The following is a 21,331-nucleotide window of genomic DNA, read 5'->3' on the forward strand; positions in this document are numbered from 1 at the left end:
TGTTATATTATTATATTATACTTATATAAAAGAGAAGACGAAGACGGTGATGACGCCTCTACTATTGTTTCAATCTAGTTTTTGTAAATTTCTCAAATTTGTATATTATTAAATTAAAAAATATTACAAGTATTATTGACTAATAAATAATATAATTTTATGATATAATATTTGTGAATAATGACAGAGTGATATGTTTAACAAAAGAACGACTCTTTAAACTTTTTCATTTAACAAATTTATCTATTCTTTATAATTTCAGAATGACAAAGATCAGATAAAAAATATAAAAAAGTGGAAAATTATTTTAGTAGGCCGCTGCAAAGTGCAGTTTAGTAAACTATTAACTTTAAATTATTATATCTCATTTATCCTTTAATTATTTAACTAGATTTAAAATATAACAAAAAATTCTCAGAAAAAGAGCACTTTCAAAATTAATGTAATGCTAATCATTATTTAAATTATATTTGCGCACTCGTTGCACGAAGACAACAATCATACACTCAATTTACACCTTAAAATGAGTTTAAAAGGCGGGGCTAAATACCCACATTTTCCTACACATTTTTCACAAATTACAATATTGCATTAATCTGTAATTATACCTGAGCTGGATAGCTCAGATGATTAAAAATTTATTTTTTGTCTTTTCAGATTCTGGATTCGATTCTCGTTCACATTAAGAATTTAAAGAATATATGAGAATAAATACTCATTTGTAAGGTTATAAGCCATATTTGTCAAAAAAAAGTGCAACCTCAAACTATAATTCAGGAATATATAACATAATTGAACAATAAAATAATTTTACATTAAATAATAAATAAATGAATCTCAGAATGGAAACCGCACAGCTACTCACGTCACGTGCATCACGCTCCATCCCAAAGGCGGGAAAACAAAAAGGAAAAAAAATCCCCCCAAATAAAAAACAATTCCCCCTCAAACATTTGGCTTGTGTGTAATTGTAATGTGTCTATTTTCTCACCCCATTACATTTGCATTTCATTTCCACACACACACTTGCAGAGCGCTAGGGTTTTAAGTTCAACAATGGCGGAGAACAACGACGACAACGCCGCGGCGAAATCAATCATCGCCGACGTTGCCGACAAACTCGCCGCCAAAAAAACGTGTCCTAACAAGGACTTTCTCATCAAATTGCTCCGCGTAAGCTTATTTTTCTACATTTTTTGTAATTTTAGTGTTAATTTGTTTGTGTTTTGTGTTTTTTATAAGTTTTAATTTGTGTTTTTGTGTAAAATTAGTTGTAATTGCTTGTTTTTTTGTGTTTTGTGCTTTATATATGTTGTAATTAGTGTTTTGTGCATATTTAATTGTTGAAATATGTGCGTAAACCGGTGTAACTACAGTATGATGTTAACTGGTGATGCGTGTTGCGAAATTGAGCTGCTGTGTTGTTATTTCGGAGGTATTATTATCCCTATTTGTTTTGCTTAGTGTTCGTGTAAATTGAATTGACTAGTTAGTGTTACGATATATTTTGGGGGATAAATTGGTATATTTTGGTGGGTAAGTTGATTTATGCTTTCTGGTATTCTCAAATTGAGGCGTATTGGTGATGATTAGTTTTGCGGTATCGTTTATGTCCGGGTTGTTGTTTTGGAAAGTTAAGTTAGACTATATCGCTGTGAAATTTATTATAGAATTTGTTTTGAGAAGTGATGTATTTGTATACGTTGATAACTGTTTGCTTTATTATGTTATTGACATGATTTAACTTGAAAACTCGTTGTGACAAGTGTTGTTAGAAGCACATGGTTTACTCCAACACCTGTGATAGAGAAGCAAAAATTATGTAATATAAATATTGTGAATACTTTAGCTCGATAATATTAAATCATGTAAAATTTATGATGATTATTATAATTTGTGTCATATTTATTTCTAGTAGAATTACGTTTCAATATCTCGTAGTTGCACATGTTTTTGTTAGAAGCACACAGTTTGCTCCCACACCTGTAATACAGAAGCAAACCTTATATAAAGTAAATTTCCGAATAATTTAACGGGATAGAGTTGTATTATCTATTATGTAAATAGTATGATGATACTATAACTTATGTCAAAAATAAATTCCTGCAGAATTGCATTTTGATAGATTATTAGCTGAGTGAAGTTCTATCATTTCACCAGTACATTTCAAATGTTGACACCATCATTGTCAATAAGCATGAAACCTTTAAGTATGAGCTGCCTTTGTTAATAAGTATGAAGACTAGGAGTAGTCTTTGTGGCACATTTTTGATAACTAGCTTTCAAGATACTGGATTTTACAATGTATGATAGAGTCTCTTCTATATTAGTTGCACTTTTGACACCACACATCATGCTTTTACTTCTTTTTTGCAGCAAGCTGCAAGTACACTCCCTGAGTTAAAGCAATCTCCATTACTAAGTGCCATTGTGAAGCCCCTGAATGATTCCCTTGTTAAACATAGTTTACTTAGGCATAAAGACAAAGATGTAAAACTACTCGTTGCCATGTGCTTCTGCGAAATTATTCGGATTCTGGCACCAAATCCTGATTTTAGCGATGAACTGTTGAGGGTAATTACTTTTAATAATAGTTACTTCCTCTGATCACATTTATATCCTTGAATCCTTTACATATGTCTGCAAAAAATTAGGGAGCTAATATCAAAATCTTGTGTGCAGGACATTTTTAAGCTTTTCATAAGTATGTTTGAGGAACTTGCTGATACCTCAAGCCCATATTTTTCCAGGAGGGTTAAATTATTGGAAACTGTTGCCAAGCTGGAATTTTGTGTACTAATGATAGACACAGGCTCTGAAGATTTAATTCTCAAAATGTTCACCGTCTTTTATGATGTTGCAAGGTTAAGTTTCTTGTTTAACCCTCCTTATCCTTTTATAAGCAGTAACATTTCTTTTTCATTTTGCTGATTTACTGTTATGTATTATAATACTAGATTAGTTCCCGGGCCGTTGCCCGGTTATATCAATATTTATTTTATAAAAATTAATTTTAAAACAACTTAATTGTTGAATATTATGTTGAGTATAAATTATTATTAAAAAATGAAATAATATCAGCAATGCTAGAACTTAAGAATAATATTACATAAATAATACTTTTTAATTTAGAATTTTTATTATATATATAATTATTAAATAAATTGATGAATAATTATTCTAATGATGATATAATTATAAAAAAGATAAAATTAGTGGAGCAAACAGAGTGATTGGAGATTGAAAATTGAAATATATAAAAATGAGAAGAGTCTGAGGACCGAAAATGAGTGTATATTATAATAGAGAGAGAGATTAAGGAAACACATTAATTTTACAGGTGAAAATATCTTGAAAATTTATAAAAATAATAAATCATATTTCTAGAGCATGCATTTTACAATTTTATAACTTTTATATTATAAAATATAATTTATTATAAATTTATTTTAGATATATTCTTAAAATTGTAAAGCAAGTAAAAGAAGGAAAAATAAAAGAAAAAAGGATAATTATCAAAATCGAAGGAAATGGATATAGACATTAAAAAAATCAAAGTCAATACAGTATAATTGAATTAGGCCTTAAATTAGCAGACATAGCAACACTCGGAGATAAATAAATAAACAGAAGAATGGAAAACAGCTGGCCTGACCATAGGAAGAGGGGAAACAAAAGTCTGAGAAGCTGACAGTTTGACACGTGTATAAAATGCATGAGAAGCTGCCACTTGGATATCCTTGTACTCTACTTTAGTATAGTGTAGACAAACACACACACACATAAAATAATCAAATGTTCCCACCTCATTTAGGTGCTATTGCTGAATGCTTCGTTGTAATTAAAGAATCTGAAAGGTATTCCTTATTAAATATCACTTTACAGGGAACAGCATCCACACAGCGTGTTCAATGCAATGTCATCCACAATGGCTCTTATATTGAAAGAGAAAGTTAACGAGTCACTTTTAGTAGTGACCCTGCAGAATCTTCTGAATGAAGCAAAGGTAAAATATTTAAACTAGTGCTAGTGTTTCATTTAATCACTAAACATGGACAACATATTTTTCTGCTACTTTCATTGTACAACTCAAGTCAGAATTAAAAAAACTAGCATGCTAGGTCTGCTAACATGTGGGCAACATTCTATTCGTATGTTTAGCACGGAATTGAGAAATTTTAATTTGTTCAAAAAATATTTAATATTTTCTTTATATATTTTTTGAACTTTCTATTTTATTCTATTGTGTTGAAAGATTATCTTTACACATATTTATAAGAGTCTTATAAAAGATATATTGTAAGTTGTTTCTGAAATGTCTGTAAGTACCGAGTGCAGCACACTACTAAAGATGTCCAAAAGATATTCCAAACAAAAAGGCGCAGATTGAGTATTTTATCATAGTAGACATTATTTACCGGGACAAAGGTCGTCATTGTCTTCTCTAATCCATCATGGTTACATGTATGGATCTTTGTTTGCACACATTTTGTTATGTCATAAAAGCAACTTTGTGGGGAAATGTGCTTCTAGCAAATATGAAATTATAATCAACAAAAATGTAGAATTACAAATTAGGAGGAAACGTAGGTAAGATAGCGACTCCTCAAAACTACAACTACAGTAGCATGATGGAGTAATGGCCATATTTAAGCTGTGAGCTTGAAAACTTGTCTGGAAGCGGAAAGTGACAAATGGACACCTTGATTTGGTTCTTGGAGCATTTCATAGCATATTTGTCAATGGGTGAAGGAGACCGAAGGTGCTAGCGAATCACTTGGACACCTTAGTAGATGTCCATAAGGTAAATTATGCATTGCGTGCTCTTTAAAATAAGGTGGTTCTTCGCCTTCCCACCTAGGTGACCCCTTTACAACTATGTTTTATGGATCTTTGCACTCATTGGCCTAGGCATGACACATGTGAACTCAACTAAAAGAATCAAGTCCCCTTTCGGTGCTGGTAAACCACGCTGACTTTCTTTCTGAGATGTACATTTGGTACCCAAGTTACTTTAAACTCAAAATCTGATTAGCAAATCTTTTAGGAGATAATGCGATATAAAAAATAATAAAAAATCAGAATTGAATTCTGATGGCTTTATTGTTGTTGATGCATCATTGCCTACGTTTTGGTCCAAGTGTTCAGATGATGGTCTAATTTCGGATCCATGATCATTGTTTTATTGGGTTTGATTGTCTCTTCTTACCTAGATGTCCATGGCACTGATTCTTTTTGAGACAACTGTGCTTCATTTTGAAAATTTTCTTTTTTTCTGAGAAATTTGCATTTAGTATTAGTTTTTTGATAATCTTTTCGTGCTGTAGATCTTGTCTGCCCTTCATTTGTATAGAATACTTGTTACATTTCTCTCCTTTCTTCCTAGCAGATCAGTGGAGAAATAGGTCAATATTAATCTCTGGTTTCTATCTGTATAAAGACATACATGCATGATACTTTGTTATGCATAATTAAGGTTTCTCTTTATCTTAATGGTCATGTCATAATGTCATGTTATCTTCTTTATTCAGGCTGCATCTCCTGCTTTTAAGCTTGCTGTTGATGTCATCCAAAGTTGTAGTGAAGAGCTTGAGCCTTCTGTTTGTGGGTTTTTAACATCTTGTATATTGGAAAGAAATGCCGTTGGGAATGACCTTAAAGAATTTTACCATGAAATAATCTTTGAAATTTTCCGCTGTGCTCCTCAAATGCTGCTTGCCGTCATTCCGAACTTAACTCATGAATTACTGGTTTGTAATTCCTTTTGCCCATCTAGTTTTATAAGACTATCTTTAATTCACTAGTAAACTCTGCACTGATTTACCAAAATTGAAACACGTACTCCCTCTGTCCCAATAATGTGACCTATTTTGCATTTGCACGTATTTTAATGTACTCCCTCTGTCCCAATAATGTGACCTATTTTGCATTTGCACGTATTTTAATGCGCATGGAAGAGGTACTTGTACACTATTTTTATTTTTTTTTTAATTTTCATTTATTCACCAACATTTGAAGGGAGTAATATTAAATTTCGAACCTTAGATTTCTCCATGACGGTGTTTAATTTATTGAATATCCTGTATTTATCACTGACAAATTAAAGTATCTGCAGACTGACCAAGTGGATGTGCGAATAAAAGCCATTAATTTATTTGGAAGACTTTTTGCGCTGCCTGGATGCCATATTGCCCAGGAGTATCGTCATGTTTTTGTAGAGTTCCTGAATAGGTTTTCTGACAAATCTTCTGAAGTTAGAAATAGTGTTCTTTCAAGTGCTAAAGCTTTCTACATGACTCATCCTTTAGTAAAAGAATCAGAGGAAATTCTGGGTAAGCAATGCAAAATTTTTTAGGTTGACTTTTTAAATTTCAAATTTACTTTCTCATACTTTTATTGTCTTATATAAACTGAGCAGTTGCTGTCGAAGAGCGACTATTAGATTTTGATGACAAGGTGAGAGCTCAAGCAATTACCGTGGTTTCTGATCTGGCCAAGTCAAACATTAGGTCATTTCCACCTTACCTGATTTCTGAGGCTGCTAAAAGATTTCGTGATAAAAAGGTATAAGTACCTTTAGTTTCGCAAAAAATAATTTTGCCTTCTGGCTCTTAAAAACAGTTTTGTTTGCAAAAGGTTTCTGTTCGGCGGAGGGCTTTGCAAACGTTGCTGCCAGTCTATCATGATTATTGTGCAAAATGTTGTGAAGGGTTAATGTCACTCAGTGATCACTTTGAAGCGATCCCTTGTGGCATGTTGATGCTTTATTATGACAAAGATTGCAAGGATTTCGGGTATTTTCACAGTTCATCACAAACTATACCTCCTTGTATGTGTTTAGTTTTTCACTGGCTTTTGTAATCGTACTTAATTTCCATTTATATTTTATTTTGTGCGACTTTCAGGCCTCTAAATATGGAGCACATGTTTGCGGAAGACTTATTTCCTAATGATCTTTCTGTCGAGGAGAGGATTAGGCACTGGATATTCTTTGTATCACTTCAAACAATTTTCACACCATCTCATGAAAAAGCATTAAACTCTATTCTATCTCATAAACAGAGGTAGTCCTACTGTACTTTTTCAAACCTTGGTGTGGAGAAAAGGTCTTTTAACATGTTTTCCTGTTTTCAGGTTGCAAATTGAGTTGAAGCTGTATCTAGTGCTTCGTAGAAATGAAGAGGTAAATTAACGAATCTTCAACCATTTTAAGTCTTTTCAGTACATGCATATGGCTTTGAAGCAATTCATTTGTGGAAGCAATTATATACAACAGAATAACCTGATAGTTTGAAGTAGTTTGTTTTCATCTGATATTTCAGTTTTTCATCGTGCTAATTGTTGCAGTGCATGAATGTTATTACCACTTAACTGCTTGGAAGACATTGGCCATCCCTGAAAGCAGTATAGAATTTAGATATGGTGTTGCAATCTACGCTTTGCTGATATCACACATAGCATGGTGGGCATTAAGCTATCTATGTAAAACCAGAATAGCCAAATTAATAGTTTTTTATATTTAACCACAGATACCTGTATGAGGATTTTGCTTATTGAAAAAGGAATATATTTGGGTTAGGATCACACATTCTTATCCGTAACTTGAACAATCATTTTTTCGTAGGGAAAAGTAACTTGTACTTATTTGACTTCATTTTAAAGAAGTAACTTTTTATTCTTTATTTTACTGGATCTAAATCTGTACCCCATACTTCTGTTTCTGCTTATTAAGAATTTAGACTCTTTCTCTTTATTGCTATGTGAATGCTCATTTCTGTATGGTAATGACAGCCTACACATAAATGTGGTGTAACTTGTCCCTTCCCAAGCTTTCTGGAGTATATATTGCCTATAATATTATTGCGTGGTGATTGTTGTTGCAGGGAATTGGTTCCGATGAAATGAAAAATCGAAAGCGCAAGCAGTTTATGAAAATGTCAAAATTCTTTCTTGATCCTTCCAAAGCAGAAGACTGTTTTCATAAACTGGACGAAGTGAGAGATTGTGTCCTTTTTCACCAATTGGAAGAGCTGTTTAACGAGGTTTCTGTCGGAAGTGGCCAGGCTCTCATTGTTAGTTTCTTCCCACATTGTTTTGGATATGAATCCAGATAATTGTCTAATTTATCTTGCATTTCTTTTAGTGGACTATCTTAATATTCCTTTAAGCTTTTAGTATGAAGTTATAATATGATTCTTATGCATGGTCAGTTGGTCACCACTTGAATTAAGAAATGTTTGGGCACAGTTTATTCATTCTGTACCATCCTTGCGATATTATTATAATTATATATGTACAAGGTAGTGAATTGCATGTGGATCAAACTGATGATCTGACTGTTTGATGATTTCTGTAGTGAAAGTAACGAAGAGGACAAGTCTCCAACAAAAGAGTTAAACTTTGCAATTCCTAGAGTCAGTACTTGGTAGTAATCCAATAAATTGAGATGAACATATTTTGTTTTGTGGTAATTAGACATTAATATTGAAACTGGAAGCTTAAACAATTGCACCCTCGCAGAACACTCTAACTTGAGTTAGTATTACACCTGGTTTTGATCCACAACAAGATATTTTTCTTTGTTATTATGTAGATTGTTGGCGTCATTTAAAAGAGATTTTTTCTAGATCAGTGTTCCATATTCTACGTTTGTATTATAGATTAGTACCATGAACTGTATCCATAACATTTACTTTTTTGCTTTATATCCATTTCTCTTATTAATTCTGTCAGTAATATTAAAACTGACACTATATGTTACTCTCATCTGAAGGAGAACCTAGTGAGAAATTTTGAAGATCAGCATTCAAATTCTGAGTTTCTGCAGCTACTCCTGAGAAAGTGCTTCTTTAATATTTTTGGTTCGGAGCATGTAAGCTTCATTCTGAATCAGCTTTCTGGCAATATATCTGGAGACGAGACATTAAAGGATTCATCTATGAAACTTCTTCTGGTAAGAGGAATGTATTGAGGATATATATGCATTTTATGAATTGCATTTTTTTAAGTTGCCCATTTATGTTGAAGAGCATGATCCTGTTTTCCTTCAGTGGGCACTTGCTATCGTCTACAAGGTTTTTTTTTTTTTTTGCATTTCGTACCTATGCATAGATGGTTTGCCTGATTTTCTAATTCTAAAATATTATATTTTAATTCATTTACACACGATATGTGACTGAGGTAGCTCAAATAAAAAATAAGTGCTACGTACAATACCTTAAACATAAACTTCCTACCCAATTCTGTGTTTTCTCTTTTCTGTTGTGGACACTGCACATGAGTTCTGCACTAGTTCCATTTACAAACACGTAGACCACAGATTACCGTCCTTGTACTTTTTGAGGCAGGCTACAGTTCATGCTAGTGCTGAAAAATTAGAACAGAAAGAACTAAATTTTTTCTTGTACCAGACAATTGTATAATCAAGTTTAATAAATTTGTTAGATGCTACACTAGCAATAATGGCTACAGCCTGATCTGCTCTTTAGAATTTGTTGTGACGAGTTTGATAACTTACCCATTATGTAGATTACTATTTTGTGGATAAGTGACATAGGGAATTAGGAATACTTTTAGTGCTCATGTAGATACTTAGCTCTTAGCTTCTCGCCATTGTAATAAAGTACCAAACGTTCTTGTCTATCGCGTAGCTTAAGGGGAAGTTAAAAGCGGGAAGGTTGGGGGTGTGTCTGTGTATTCCTCTTTTATCTTTATGTAACTTATGTTAGTCAACATATACTGTATCTAGATCTGTAAACAACTGTCAGACTGATTAATTCTTAATTGACTAATGTCATTTCTAACTAGTTCTCTTTCGTAGATCATCATCAGAAATCTGCCGTCACTCGTAATAGGATTGGAGGAGCAGTTATGCTGTTTGTTATTACAAGAGGATATCCCATTTAATGAAGAATTGATTCAGATGATAGCTAAAGCAGGCCCTTATATTTCTTACAAACTCAGGTAATTAATGTGTGATTTGTGATGGCAGTTTAATACAACTATTCAAGTGCAAGCCTGACCTGAAGTGTGATGAAATTTTACTAGAGTAACGAGATGCTGATTGTTTTTGTCATTCAAAATTGTTCGAATAAGAAACATATTTTGAAATGAAATAGATGTCTCATTTTCATGTTGAGTTTCCTATTAATAGAAATAGAATAAGATAAAAAAGTATAAATTAGTTTCTGCATACACATCAGTCCCTGATTTCTTTTCTTAAATAGTGCTTGTCAATTGCTTTTGTAACTAGGCACTGAGATATATAACAATCACTATATGGCTGCCTTTTCTGCATAAAATTGAAATTACAAGACATCACAAAGTATACCCTACCCCTACCCCCTCTAGGTTTTTTCACGTGAAAGCTGAGGGATGCCTGAATACTGAATAGGTTAAGCCCAATGAAACTTACTAATCAAAGGCATCAAACTATGTCATTATCTAAGATGCATCTTCCTAAATAATAATAAATATGAACCTCGATCAATTCTATCAACACTATAATGTATATAGCACTTGGCATTTGCATAGTTTTCTAAGAGTCTAAGACCAAATAAAGTAGTATCCTCTTGGCAATGAAGTTGCGCCACCATGGTCAAAAATGCTAGTAAGAGAAAACTAGCCTCCCCGTCCTTCGCCTTGTGCTAATTATCCAGATGGGTTCCTCCTTGAATCAGTATGTGGGAAAGAGTCTGGGGTAGCATGTCTGTTTTGAGGTCAAGATTCCTTTCAGAATCTAGACACATAAGACTTGTGTAATGTTTCCTGTAATATCCTATACTTGATAAACGGGGCAAATTGCACGCTGCACTGCATGTGTTTAGAGTGAGTAATCTGAGTAACATTTGCTAGCTGTGAGGGGCATATTTATTAATCCACGTCGCCAAAAGGATATACAAGAAGATTGCTCAAGCTACAACCAGAAGATGTGTTCTAGAGTTTTGATGCTTAAGGATAGTAATTATGGGTTTAAAAGTAAGTTTCATTTAGACAGAATACACTCCATGTCAGGTGCAAAGATCAATTTCCTATTTTCTAACAGTAAAACTGGATTAATGTGACTCGGGGGAATTTCGTTGACCTCTAATCTGAAGTTTGTTTGATTCGTTTATCCACATTGAGGAAGGTGTCATGCTTTGAAACTACAAACTAATATATGAAGTCTGCTTGCTATTGCATGACTTCTAAATGTAGTCATAAATTTTCTATGTGTAGTGATTTGTACCCTTCCTTGGAGAGGATATGCCTGAAGGGAACCCGCATTCAGTCTAAACATGCTGTTTCTGCAATTGCCGCGATAGCTGGTTCTTCTGAGCAAAGTATTTTCACAAAGTTATGCCAGGTTTAGCTCTTAATTTCTGAATTGGTTTACTTTAATAGTCATTCTCTTAGCACAGATTTAGTTATGGGCTCAAATCCTCACCGGTTCATTGTTCTCCCAATTCCATTCAGTGCACTTGGTTGGGTAACATGTGTCAAGTGCAATAGATGGAATCGAGAGAATCAAGTGTCGGAGAAGATTTTATTCCTTTGTCTTTAAATTTGAGGATCTGACTCGGAAATCTAAACTTTGTGTATCTATACTATTCTCCTATTAATGCCTGGACAGTGGATCATTCACTGATCTCATACAGAGTGTCCTCTCTTCTGCCGACTAGTACAGTTGAATAAAGCTATGTGATTAAGAAAAGCTTTATTTATTATAAATATAAATATATATACATATATAATATATACATATATAATATATATATATATATATATATATATATATAGGAAAGTTCTATGGAGACCACTTTTTCATCAGAGACCTTGGAGACCACATAAAATATATTATTTTGTGAAGTATGTTTTACGAGTATCACTAATTCATTAAAATTATTGACGATCATTTAAGTTTAATAAGTAAAATGTGTATGTTCTGCAAGCTGAACAAATGTTTTGCAACCTTAACATGTTTTGCGGAATAAAATATTTTTGTAATGTTTTTACATGCAGTACATATATGATATTCAAGATTTTGAATAAAATAAGGATCTTTGTAGAGCATGATTCGCAAAATAATATGTTTTGCAATATTTAACTTGCAGAACACAAATGGTCTCCAAAAAAAAAACTACACAGCAGTTATAAACACATAGAGCAACTACGAGCACACAGGATACTAACATGAAATTTTGTGACAAAAAAGAAGGCCATTCTCAGTATTTAGAAACATAGAACAAAAAGCTGTTTGAGGAATATATATATGACTTTTGGCTAATTTGGGTAGTCAAAGTTAAAGATGATGTGAGAGTAAGGTAGCCCATTAATATTAAGCAGTACATTCTTTCTTCCCTCTTATTGTGTCTGACTCGCCTCGTAGATGTGTAAGCCTTTTGACCTCTGATAGGCTTTTGGCTTCTTGGCGGTTGTCTTGTAGCTTTACAGTTTAGTCCAGCTTTTCCAATCATAATCGCTATTATGTAACATCAGCACACTGTTGTATATCCCCAATCTCTTTTAACCCAGATTAATGCTCCATTTTGTTTTAAATTTTGTTTAACTTGCCCTTATTATTTTTTTGCGAGTGTGTCTATGAAGGTTGTTTTTCTCTTTCTTTGATGTAAAAATACTTAATATTTATAATAGATATTCAACTAGTACTCCATATAAGATATTTTGTAATATTTTAGATGCAGAAATGTTGCAGGATATATAGGTCCCCAATTACTACTACATTGAACTTTTGCCATTAAGTATATATCTATTTATTTAGAAAAAGGCCCATGCACAAATCAACAAGTCGTTCCACAAAGAGTCCTTTCTGGGAATATTGGGTACATAATACAAAGTTGGAATGTCGAAGCTTTAACATTATAATTGCAAATCATGCCACTATATTTAATCAACCACCAAGAGCGAAGGGCGATATATCCATTAATTCTGATAAGTATCCATTTAAAATCCGCCATTCAGCAATTGACAGGATGGAAGTGGTGAGTCTAATGACTTGCAATATTTTTGGCCTTTTGCTTTGTCTAAGCTCGTAAGTTGTTATCGAGCAAATCCAGAACTGCTTCATGACATGCCCTGTTTTTCCCCCTTTTTTTCTCAACTCCACTGATCTCAGTTAACATTATTTGTCTCCTTTTAAACAAGATATTGCCCATGTTTGGCTGATCTCTTTTTGTACAGATTAGGTACTTGTCTTTCCAGAAAAGCACCTAGGTTAGCCAAACAGGCTGGTAACGTAGTTATCCATATCTAATGATCGAAACTGTTTAGCAGCTAGGCAAAAGACGCTTTCCATAATTTTATATTATAATTTTATAAAAATTTAGAGATAGTGCCATTTAGTTCTGGAGGTGTTGTCTTGATAAGTTTCTTGGAGACACCTTGCAATGTTTTTTATGTTTCTTGAAGTACTCTGCACATGGACACACTCACAGTTGTGTCTTGCAACACTAAAATTCCTACCTTCTCCAGTGGGAAGGAGCAGTCTACTCGTTGATGCAAATCAATAGTATACTTTCTATTTAAATTAGTAAAAGAAGTACGATATACAATCTTTTTAAAATAGTATCTATTATATACGAGGAAAATCTTAATACTGGTGCTGTCATGCATAAAATCATCAGAGATTTAGTTTATTAATGTGGATGTGAACTTTGTTTATAGTCCACATGGCATTGTAAATATATTATGCGGAGTTCATGCAGAGACTTAGTTTCTCAATTTGTAGTCCCCCAGACCAAGTCCTTGAATATTAGCTGCATATAACCATTTTGTGTGGAACTTTATTCTAGCATAGTTACTAATTTGTATTGTACGCTATGCTCTGCATGCATGTAGACTTGTTCCTTATGCACTTGTCATTGGCATGCTATTTACTATGTCTACCGTCTATCCCAACTTTTGAAATCTATGGAGTGACCTGATCGAACTATGTACTGTGGTTGCCTGAGTGAAAGGAAAGTAACTAATGATTAAATCAATGTTGTTAGTTCTGCCATCTGTTTGTCCTTTCAGGCTTATGTTCTGATTTTCAGCTCAGCTATACATGAATTTGATTTTTAGGGTTTGTCCAATTCTTTTCTTTCCTTAATACCATGACATCCGAGATAGTCAAACTAACAGCCTTCCATGGTAGCCCTTCTTGCTTTTAGTTTCCCAACATAATCCTTGTGTTCTTTTAATTTCTGGTATGTGATGTATAGAGAGTACTATATTGCAACATTTTATGAAACCTTATATTAAAACTAATGTACTTTTTTTGTTCTTTTTTGCTTACAACTCACTTGTCTAGAAACTAGTGGATTCTCTGGAAAATGGTCAGAACATTCCAACAGTGTTGCAGTCCTTGGGTTGCCTAGCACAATATTCAGCTCCAACATTTGAATCCCATGTTCAAGATATCGGTCAATATATTATCAATAAATTTTTCCAAGTAACTACTTTAAGTTTTAGTGATGTTTTTTCATTTCTCCTCTTGTGTTATAGGGAAATTTCAAAGTTTTTAAATGCAGATACCTGTTTATTATCTTTGCTTAGGTGGAGATATCAGATGAGCTAAATTCATTTGAAAAGACTTCTGATGGTATCAATTCAAGCAGATTGAAGGTAGGTATACCTATAAGAATAATATGGAACTATTAATGAGTCTTTAACCTTTTTTTTTTAACTCGATAAGCAGTGTCTTAAATGTACTCTTTGTTCTTACACACCTAAGCGGCTAAGCATATACAAAGCGTAGTCATAAGGATATCTGCTTATCTATTTCCCCTCCCTCATCTACAATAAAGAAATGAAAAAACTCCGAGCTGCCTATACTTTGTGTAGTGAGTCCAGTGTTTATATGCTTTCTTCTGCAGATTTTTGGTCTCAAAGCACTTGTGAAAAGCTGTTTGCCACACCAACGTACTCATGCCAGTTGTCACATTACTAATTTATTGCACGAAATATTGCAAATGCTTCAGAAGGGTGACTGTTCAGATCTTACAATGTCATGGCATGTTTCTACAGCTTTTCTCAGATTTTAATAATGCACTCTATTTATGTTCTTTTCCACATCTAGTAAATCTTAACTTAATGTGAATATATCATTTCAGAAATCAAGGAATACGTAAAGATAGTGTTCTCATAATTTTTAATTAATATGTGATATACATTTTGACATGTAAAGATGCATAAAATGTGTGATGTGGAGAATTGAATTTTTTATTTTCTTGATCTAAATTGAACCTGAAGGTGACATTTGGTCTACTTTGTCATTGTTACTTATACAGACTTTATTGCCGGGCATTTTTTTCTGTTTTCAAGTTATCATAGTTCTATGGATTCGTATATGTTGTTACATTCATATTCAAAATCACTAAGTCGTTACTTTTTAAAGATTTTTATAAGAAAATATACTGATTGTCATGTTAGATGTGAAGTTGGAACAATCAAAATCATGCGATGTACATGGGGTAAAAAGGGTTCTTACAGAAGAAGGTGAATTAAAGTAGAAAAAAATAGACAAGAAAGCATATCCTAGCAATGTATTCATCAACACACCAAAGTACATAGTTTTATTACGATATGTTATTTAGGGATTGCAATACTTCGTACCTGTAACTCTTATACAGGAAATCAGAACTTTGATCCTACAAAGTGTATTAGCGCTTAGGTTAAACTCTAAATTCTATTACCACTTCATTCACCAAAAAAAAGTTTGTATTTGAAATGTAGTGTAGCCTGTAGGGCGCCATTATAGCCAACTAAAATATTCCTTCTTCTATGCTATTTTTACATAATATAACTTCTCTGCTCTCGGGATGCCAAAACTGCCACCCAAATTCTCCCATTAAAAAGATTTCATGAGCATGTTTGATGAGTTCTCAGAGAAATCACTATGTTGTTTTTTTCTGGCTCTTAAATGCTCTCCTGCATTTTTGCAATATTTCCTGAAGATGCAAAAGATCCCTACGTGGCCACTTTATAAGAAACACCACACGAATTGTATATGCTCTGTAATCTGGTTACACAAGACCTAGAATGGTGCGATGATATCATTGATTTTGGAAATGGACATCTTTATGATATATTTTGGTCCGATGTTCCTTCTACAAGCACCGTGTCTAATTATTACATGTATACTTTACCCCTATTCTTGTGATATATTTAGCCTTTATTTGATAACCTGACGTGTAATCCATTTTTACTAAATAATTTAGTTGGTTTTCTCTGCTATCTATATATTTAATTTAAATTTCCACTAAATTATATTGTGTGCATTATTTATTGCAGTGAAAATTCCAAATTCATGGTCAATTTAGCTGCTGCAAAATCTGTTCTCAGACTTTCGAGAAGATGGGATTTGTATATATCACCGAATGTTTTTCGCCTTACAGTTTCGATGGCTAAGGTGCCCAGTCTCACGAGATATGTTATGATGAAGCTTTATCTGTTATGCCAATATATGACATTAGTATATTTATGAAAAGAAAACATGTTGAGCAGTTGCAGAACACCAAGACAATATGCATTTATTATTGAAGAGGGCTAATTTGTTGTAGTATAGTATTGGAGTTTGTGCAAAGTATGTGCTGATCTCTTGCCACTATGCAGGATCCTTCTTCTTTGATAAGGAGAAGCTTTGTTGACAAAACTTTCAAGCTTCTGAAGGAGCACATTATTCCTATTAGATATGCTTGTGCTTTTGCATTGGCAGCTTCATGTTCTGATAAGGACATGCAAAAAGATGTGAGTTCAACTCATTATACATTTTCACATCCGTTGAGCACAAGTATTCTCTAAATTTATATATTTACCATGTTCTCTCACAATGCTTGTTTTAGTCACTGAGATACATGGCAGAATTTTTAAGAGAATACAGCAAAGGAGCTCGTTTGCGCCAAAATTTGCCATGTCAGGGCGGACTAACAGATTACCCTGTGTACATTGTGGTATTCTTGATCCATGTACTTGCTCATGATGATCTCTTCCCACTTGAAGAGGAGTGTGAAAATGGAGAAGTGTTTGCTCAGTTTTGCAGGTTTCCTCATTCAGCTTTATGAAAAACGGTGTTTTTAAATGCATCCATCAGAGATTAAGAGTGTTGGTAATTCCGTGTTTATAGTATATTAAAACATGCTTCATGATAGATATTCATCCCTTTTGCAGTCCCCTTGCATTTACCCTGAAGGCTTTAGTAAATGCTAAATTTGTCGACGGTGACCAAGATCTTGTCAACAATGTTGTGTCAAATTTAAAAAGTATTTTCAATGCTATTAAGAGGGCTGAGGATGCTGTCGATTTTCAGGCTACTCCTGTAAGTTATTACAAAATTGGGATTTTTCTCGGACTGATTTTCCATCAGTATGAATACTAATACCAAGATTTATTGTTTTGCAGAAGCTACATATGTTAGCAGACTTTGGACTTTCTTTTGCAAACACATTGGAAAAAACTAGTGCTCCCAATTCTCAATCTCCTAGTCATGTATTGCTTCCATCATCAATGTATAAAAATCGTACCAGTGAGAAAAGAAAGGCAAGTCTGAAACCTGGACTGGCTATTAGCTATATGAGAACAATTTTGTAGAAGAATTATCAATCTGCTATATGTATTTTGCAGGCTCTTTCCGATGCTAGCAACAGGAATATTTCTACAGAAGTGCTTAACGAGTTCAAGGAGTTCTCATGTGTATGTTTTTAAGATCATCTCGTACAATTGAAATTCTGTTTACTGGATCATGTTTCTGTGCAGTCTTATCAACTGCTAATGAAGTTATATTTCATCCAAAAGCCTGTTAGGACTATTGGCAACGATAGCAGGAGTCAAGAGAATTCTTCAGAGTCAGATGCGATAAAGGGCAGTTTATCAAACATGGATATATGCAACAAAGTTGATTTGACAACATATATGGGTAGCTGTCAAGATAAGATTAGAAATGAACATGGAAAGAGGCAGACTGAAACTCTGAAGGAGAAATTAGATACTGTTGGAACAAAACTTCCGGATCCCTCTCCTTGCGTTTTTGAATCATCTGGTCTGCACAATGAGTTCTCTCTTGATGATGAGGTTGAAGAAGATGAGACCAGATGCTTTGAGCCTATCATCAGGAATGAGCAGCTTTCATCTTCTTGTGCATCAGTAGCTATGAAACCTTTAAGAGCTCATAGGGAAGATCTTTCAAGTTCTGATTCCCTACATAAAAATGATATCATGACAAAACGTAGCAGCTCACTTGTGGCACCATCCAAGATACTGCGAACCAAACAGACAGATCATTGGAACTTGAAGGTATATTCTGTTGTTTACCTAGAGATTTATGTTGTCTCTGGTAAAATAATTACATCAAAGTGGTGCTTCTCTCGCTCTTAGATTAACACGTACTTGACCTATGTCTTAATTGAGCTCAAGTAATTTGAGTTTTTTCCTTTAAAGTTCATAATTTGTGATTAATAAGTATGTTATGTTGGTACAGGATTCATGCAGCCTGCAGTCATTGAACTGGTATGTGCATCTTAATCATCCGCTTCCTCAGTTATCCTTTTAAGAATTAGCAGATAATTGCAACAGTTATATTTCTAAAACATATGATCTTTTGTCAAGCATTTCATGGGTGTTTTTGATTACGATTATCTAAGATGGAAACCGGTTGTTTGATAACATTTATATGCAGATAATGCGTCATTTCCGAGAAGATGATATATATGATTGAAATATATATATATTTCTTTTGAAATTCAGTAAAGCATTAGGTTCCCCATTGTCTTGTAAAGTTTTAAAAATTATTTCTTACATTTTCTTAGTTTCAAGCAAAATAGAATGAAGAAGATTTCTAATCTGTTGTAAAGTGATTAAATGTTTAAGAATTTAGCCATTAGGCAAATCCTGGTCACATATTATCCATTTGAATATGCACCTAATAAAACTTGAGACATGTTGGGGAGGGCATTTCGTACAAAAATTATCATAGAAAGAGTAAAATAATAGTCTACAGTGAATTGATTGCAAAATTATCCATTACCTTCTGAAGTTTCCCACCCACAGAATGTAAAAAAGAGAAGAGAATAATCAAGTATAAAATCTGAAAGGTGCTCTCAGTTTAGCTATGTCTGACATACTGTATAGGAGATACTTTTTACTAAAATAAATATTCCTTAGTTGATCAAAATTTTTAATTACTATCGTTTGACATCTTTAGAGTTCTTTATTTGCTATATTAAGAGTAGTTCTTACAACTTTTAAAAAGTGCCCTGCATCTATATAATGATTTTATAGTCTTAATATCCATGCAATTTTTACCATTTCATTTCAACTTGGTGATTTGCACTTTTCTGTCTATTTTTTTTTGCATAGAATTTATATCCCTTCTCATTGACGTTGTACATGTCATGCATGATCGATAATAGTTCTAAAACTCATTAGTAAGTTTTCAAGCTTCAGTTCTAATTACTTAGGTCTGACACTACTGATAAAGATTTACTTCTTAGTTTTGTTGTCCCATAAACAATTCGTTGGCTTAAATTTGGCACCTGTACTTATGCAGTGATCATCAGGAGCAATCTGTTGTTAGCGTTCCATGGGAAATGGTTGATGCATATAGCACTGATTCTTCTCAATCAATGCGAAACATGTCGAAGAAGGAAAACGCGTATCTTATGAACAGAAAACTCCCTCTGGCAGGTATTGTACATACTTGTACTCCTAAAAATAATACCAATATTATCATTAAGGGACATTTTCGAGTCCTTGACTGAACTAAGTCTTTCAAGTTCGGCAGACAAGAAATCCTATAACTAGAGTAATTATTTCTGTCACTGATACAAGTAGTTGTGATTATCCAAATACACTATCCTGGCCTTCCCAATTATTTCTTAATACATTGTGTTCCATTCCCACCCAGTCGCCCTCATTCCAAAACTTCCCATCCAGCCAAATGCAACATTAAGAACTTTCACTTATATTTTTACCTTTTCTGTGCACATGGGTGTAAACTTTAAAGTCGTGGTTGTTGATTATTTTCAGACATTTGAATTCTAAAAAACAAATGCCTCCAGGGGCTTCACCTAGACTTAAATTCCTGACCGCGTAGTACCAAAGATGAGAGGGTTATCTACTAGGTATTTTAATTGATATATTTTTAAAAAAAATTACATCCCATCAACAAGTGTACATGATGATACAACTTTATTGCAAAAGCTGGATAATATTGTACAACTTTATTGCATAAGAAAGCTTGTGTAAATAATTTATGGTCTGCCTGTTTAATTTGGTGCAGTGAGTAGTAATAAAGGACAGCAGTTTTCTGTTAAAACATTGGCCTCGGAAGTCATAAACCAGGATGCGGTAAGTGCATTCCTTGCCCTTATTTCTTACTTCCCGAATTCTTTGCTGCCTGAAGATCACGCTAGATGGTAGCGTAAAACTTTTGATTGCTTAATCTTGAGTCAAGAATCATCCTGCAATTATATCTGGACTTTAGAGAAGAAAAGTAATCCCCAGAAAATTGCAATAAGAAGATCTTTATCATATCAATGAAATACTCAGATGGTTTGGGATAAATTCTAGCTATCACCTTCTTTCACTTTCAAATTTTACTGTTTTTTTTCAGTTGGAGGCGGATATGTATGTGAGTTGTAGAAATGATGCATTTTCTGTGTATTTCAGATTGCCCACAGGACTCGGAGACGGAAAATCTGAGTTGCATCTGTAGCACTCTACTAACAGCAAGCAGCAAGCAGCAAGCTTTCACTATGACAGGAGAGGTCCGGCATTTAGTTATCTCGTGGGTCATCCTTTTTCTCAGTAGTTGATGTGAGAATGGATGTAAATACTTTTGCCCATCAGTTTGTGATTTTATTCTATATGCAGCAAACATATATTTACCACAGGTATATGATTGTTTACAGTGGTAAAAACTTCTAGCTCGTGCAGATTTAATGGTAACCAAATAGCTTAACAAAATGATTAAAGTAGTATAATCGGAAAATAATTACTTTTTCTTTCCGTACTCGATAATTAAGTGCTCTGAACTTTTGAACACCAGTGACTAGGGATTTTTTTTTGTGTCTGGCAGTGACTAGGGATTGAATAAGCAACAAAATAAAAAATAAAGAGCACATGACTAAAATGGATAAATAAATGGAAGGAATAGTGTTGTAGGACAATTTTGTAATTCAAAAAATAAATAAAAATTGTACTCGAATGTTTAAATAAGTGTGTATGGCGGGAATCTGTTATCAGTCTCGGTTAGGCGGGAAATTTGGTTAGAGCACAAGTTGAGTGTGTGGATTAGATGTGAGTCTATATAACAGACTTATCAAGTGTAAGAGAGTGCATATTGAGTTTTATTAGA

At 33.5% G+C, this 21,331-nt stretch overlaps 1 protein-coding gene across 2 annotated transcripts; it reads left to right on the forward strand.

Annotated features, from left to right (window-relative positions):
• The first annotated feature begins 974 nt into the window (after positions 1-974).
• On the forward strand, positions 975-20,982 carry LOC141673091 (sister chromatid cohesion protein PDS5 homolog B). Of its 2 annotated transcripts, XM_074479825.1 has the most exons (28): positions 975-1,173; positions 2,377-2,574; positions 2,683-2,864; positions 3,886-4,006; positions 5,532-5,750; positions 6,116-6,332; positions 6,419-6,564; positions 6,637-6,794; positions 6,906-7,064; positions 7,135-7,183; positions 7,884-8,072; positions 8,774-8,953; positions 9,821-9,963; positions 11,218-11,344; positions 14,291-14,431; positions 14,536-14,604; positions 14,856-14,992; positions 16,273-16,390; positions 16,594-16,728; positions 16,824-17,020; positions 17,149-17,296; positions 17,380-17,517; positions 17,602-17,670; positions 17,773-18,270; positions 18,455-18,483; positions 19,523-19,659; positions 20,255-20,322; positions 20,644-20,982. In XM_074479825.1, exons 1-28 carry the CDS (start codon positions 1,057-1,059, stop codon positions 20,674-20,676), a joined length of 4,122 nt encoding a protein of 1,373 aa, XP_074335926.1. In that variant the 5' UTR covers positions 975-1,056; the 3' UTR covers positions 20,677-20,982. The 2 variants fall into 2 exon arrangements, with proteins under 2 accessions (XP_074335926.1, XP_074335927.1); XM_074479826.1 differs by lacking the exons at positions 975-1,173; positions 2,377-2,574; positions 2,683-2,864; positions 3,886-4,006 and adding an exon at positions 4,370-4,804.
• Positions 20,983-21,331: the final 349 nt, after the last annotated feature.

The sequence above is a fragment of the Apium graveolens genome, chromosome 7 (assembly GCF_009905375.1).
Source record: "Apium graveolens cultivar Ventura chromosome 7, ASM990537v1, whole genome shotgun sequence".
Lineage (NCBI taxonomy): Eukaryota > Viridiplantae > Streptophyta > Magnoliopsida > Apiales > Apiaceae > Apium > Apium graveolens.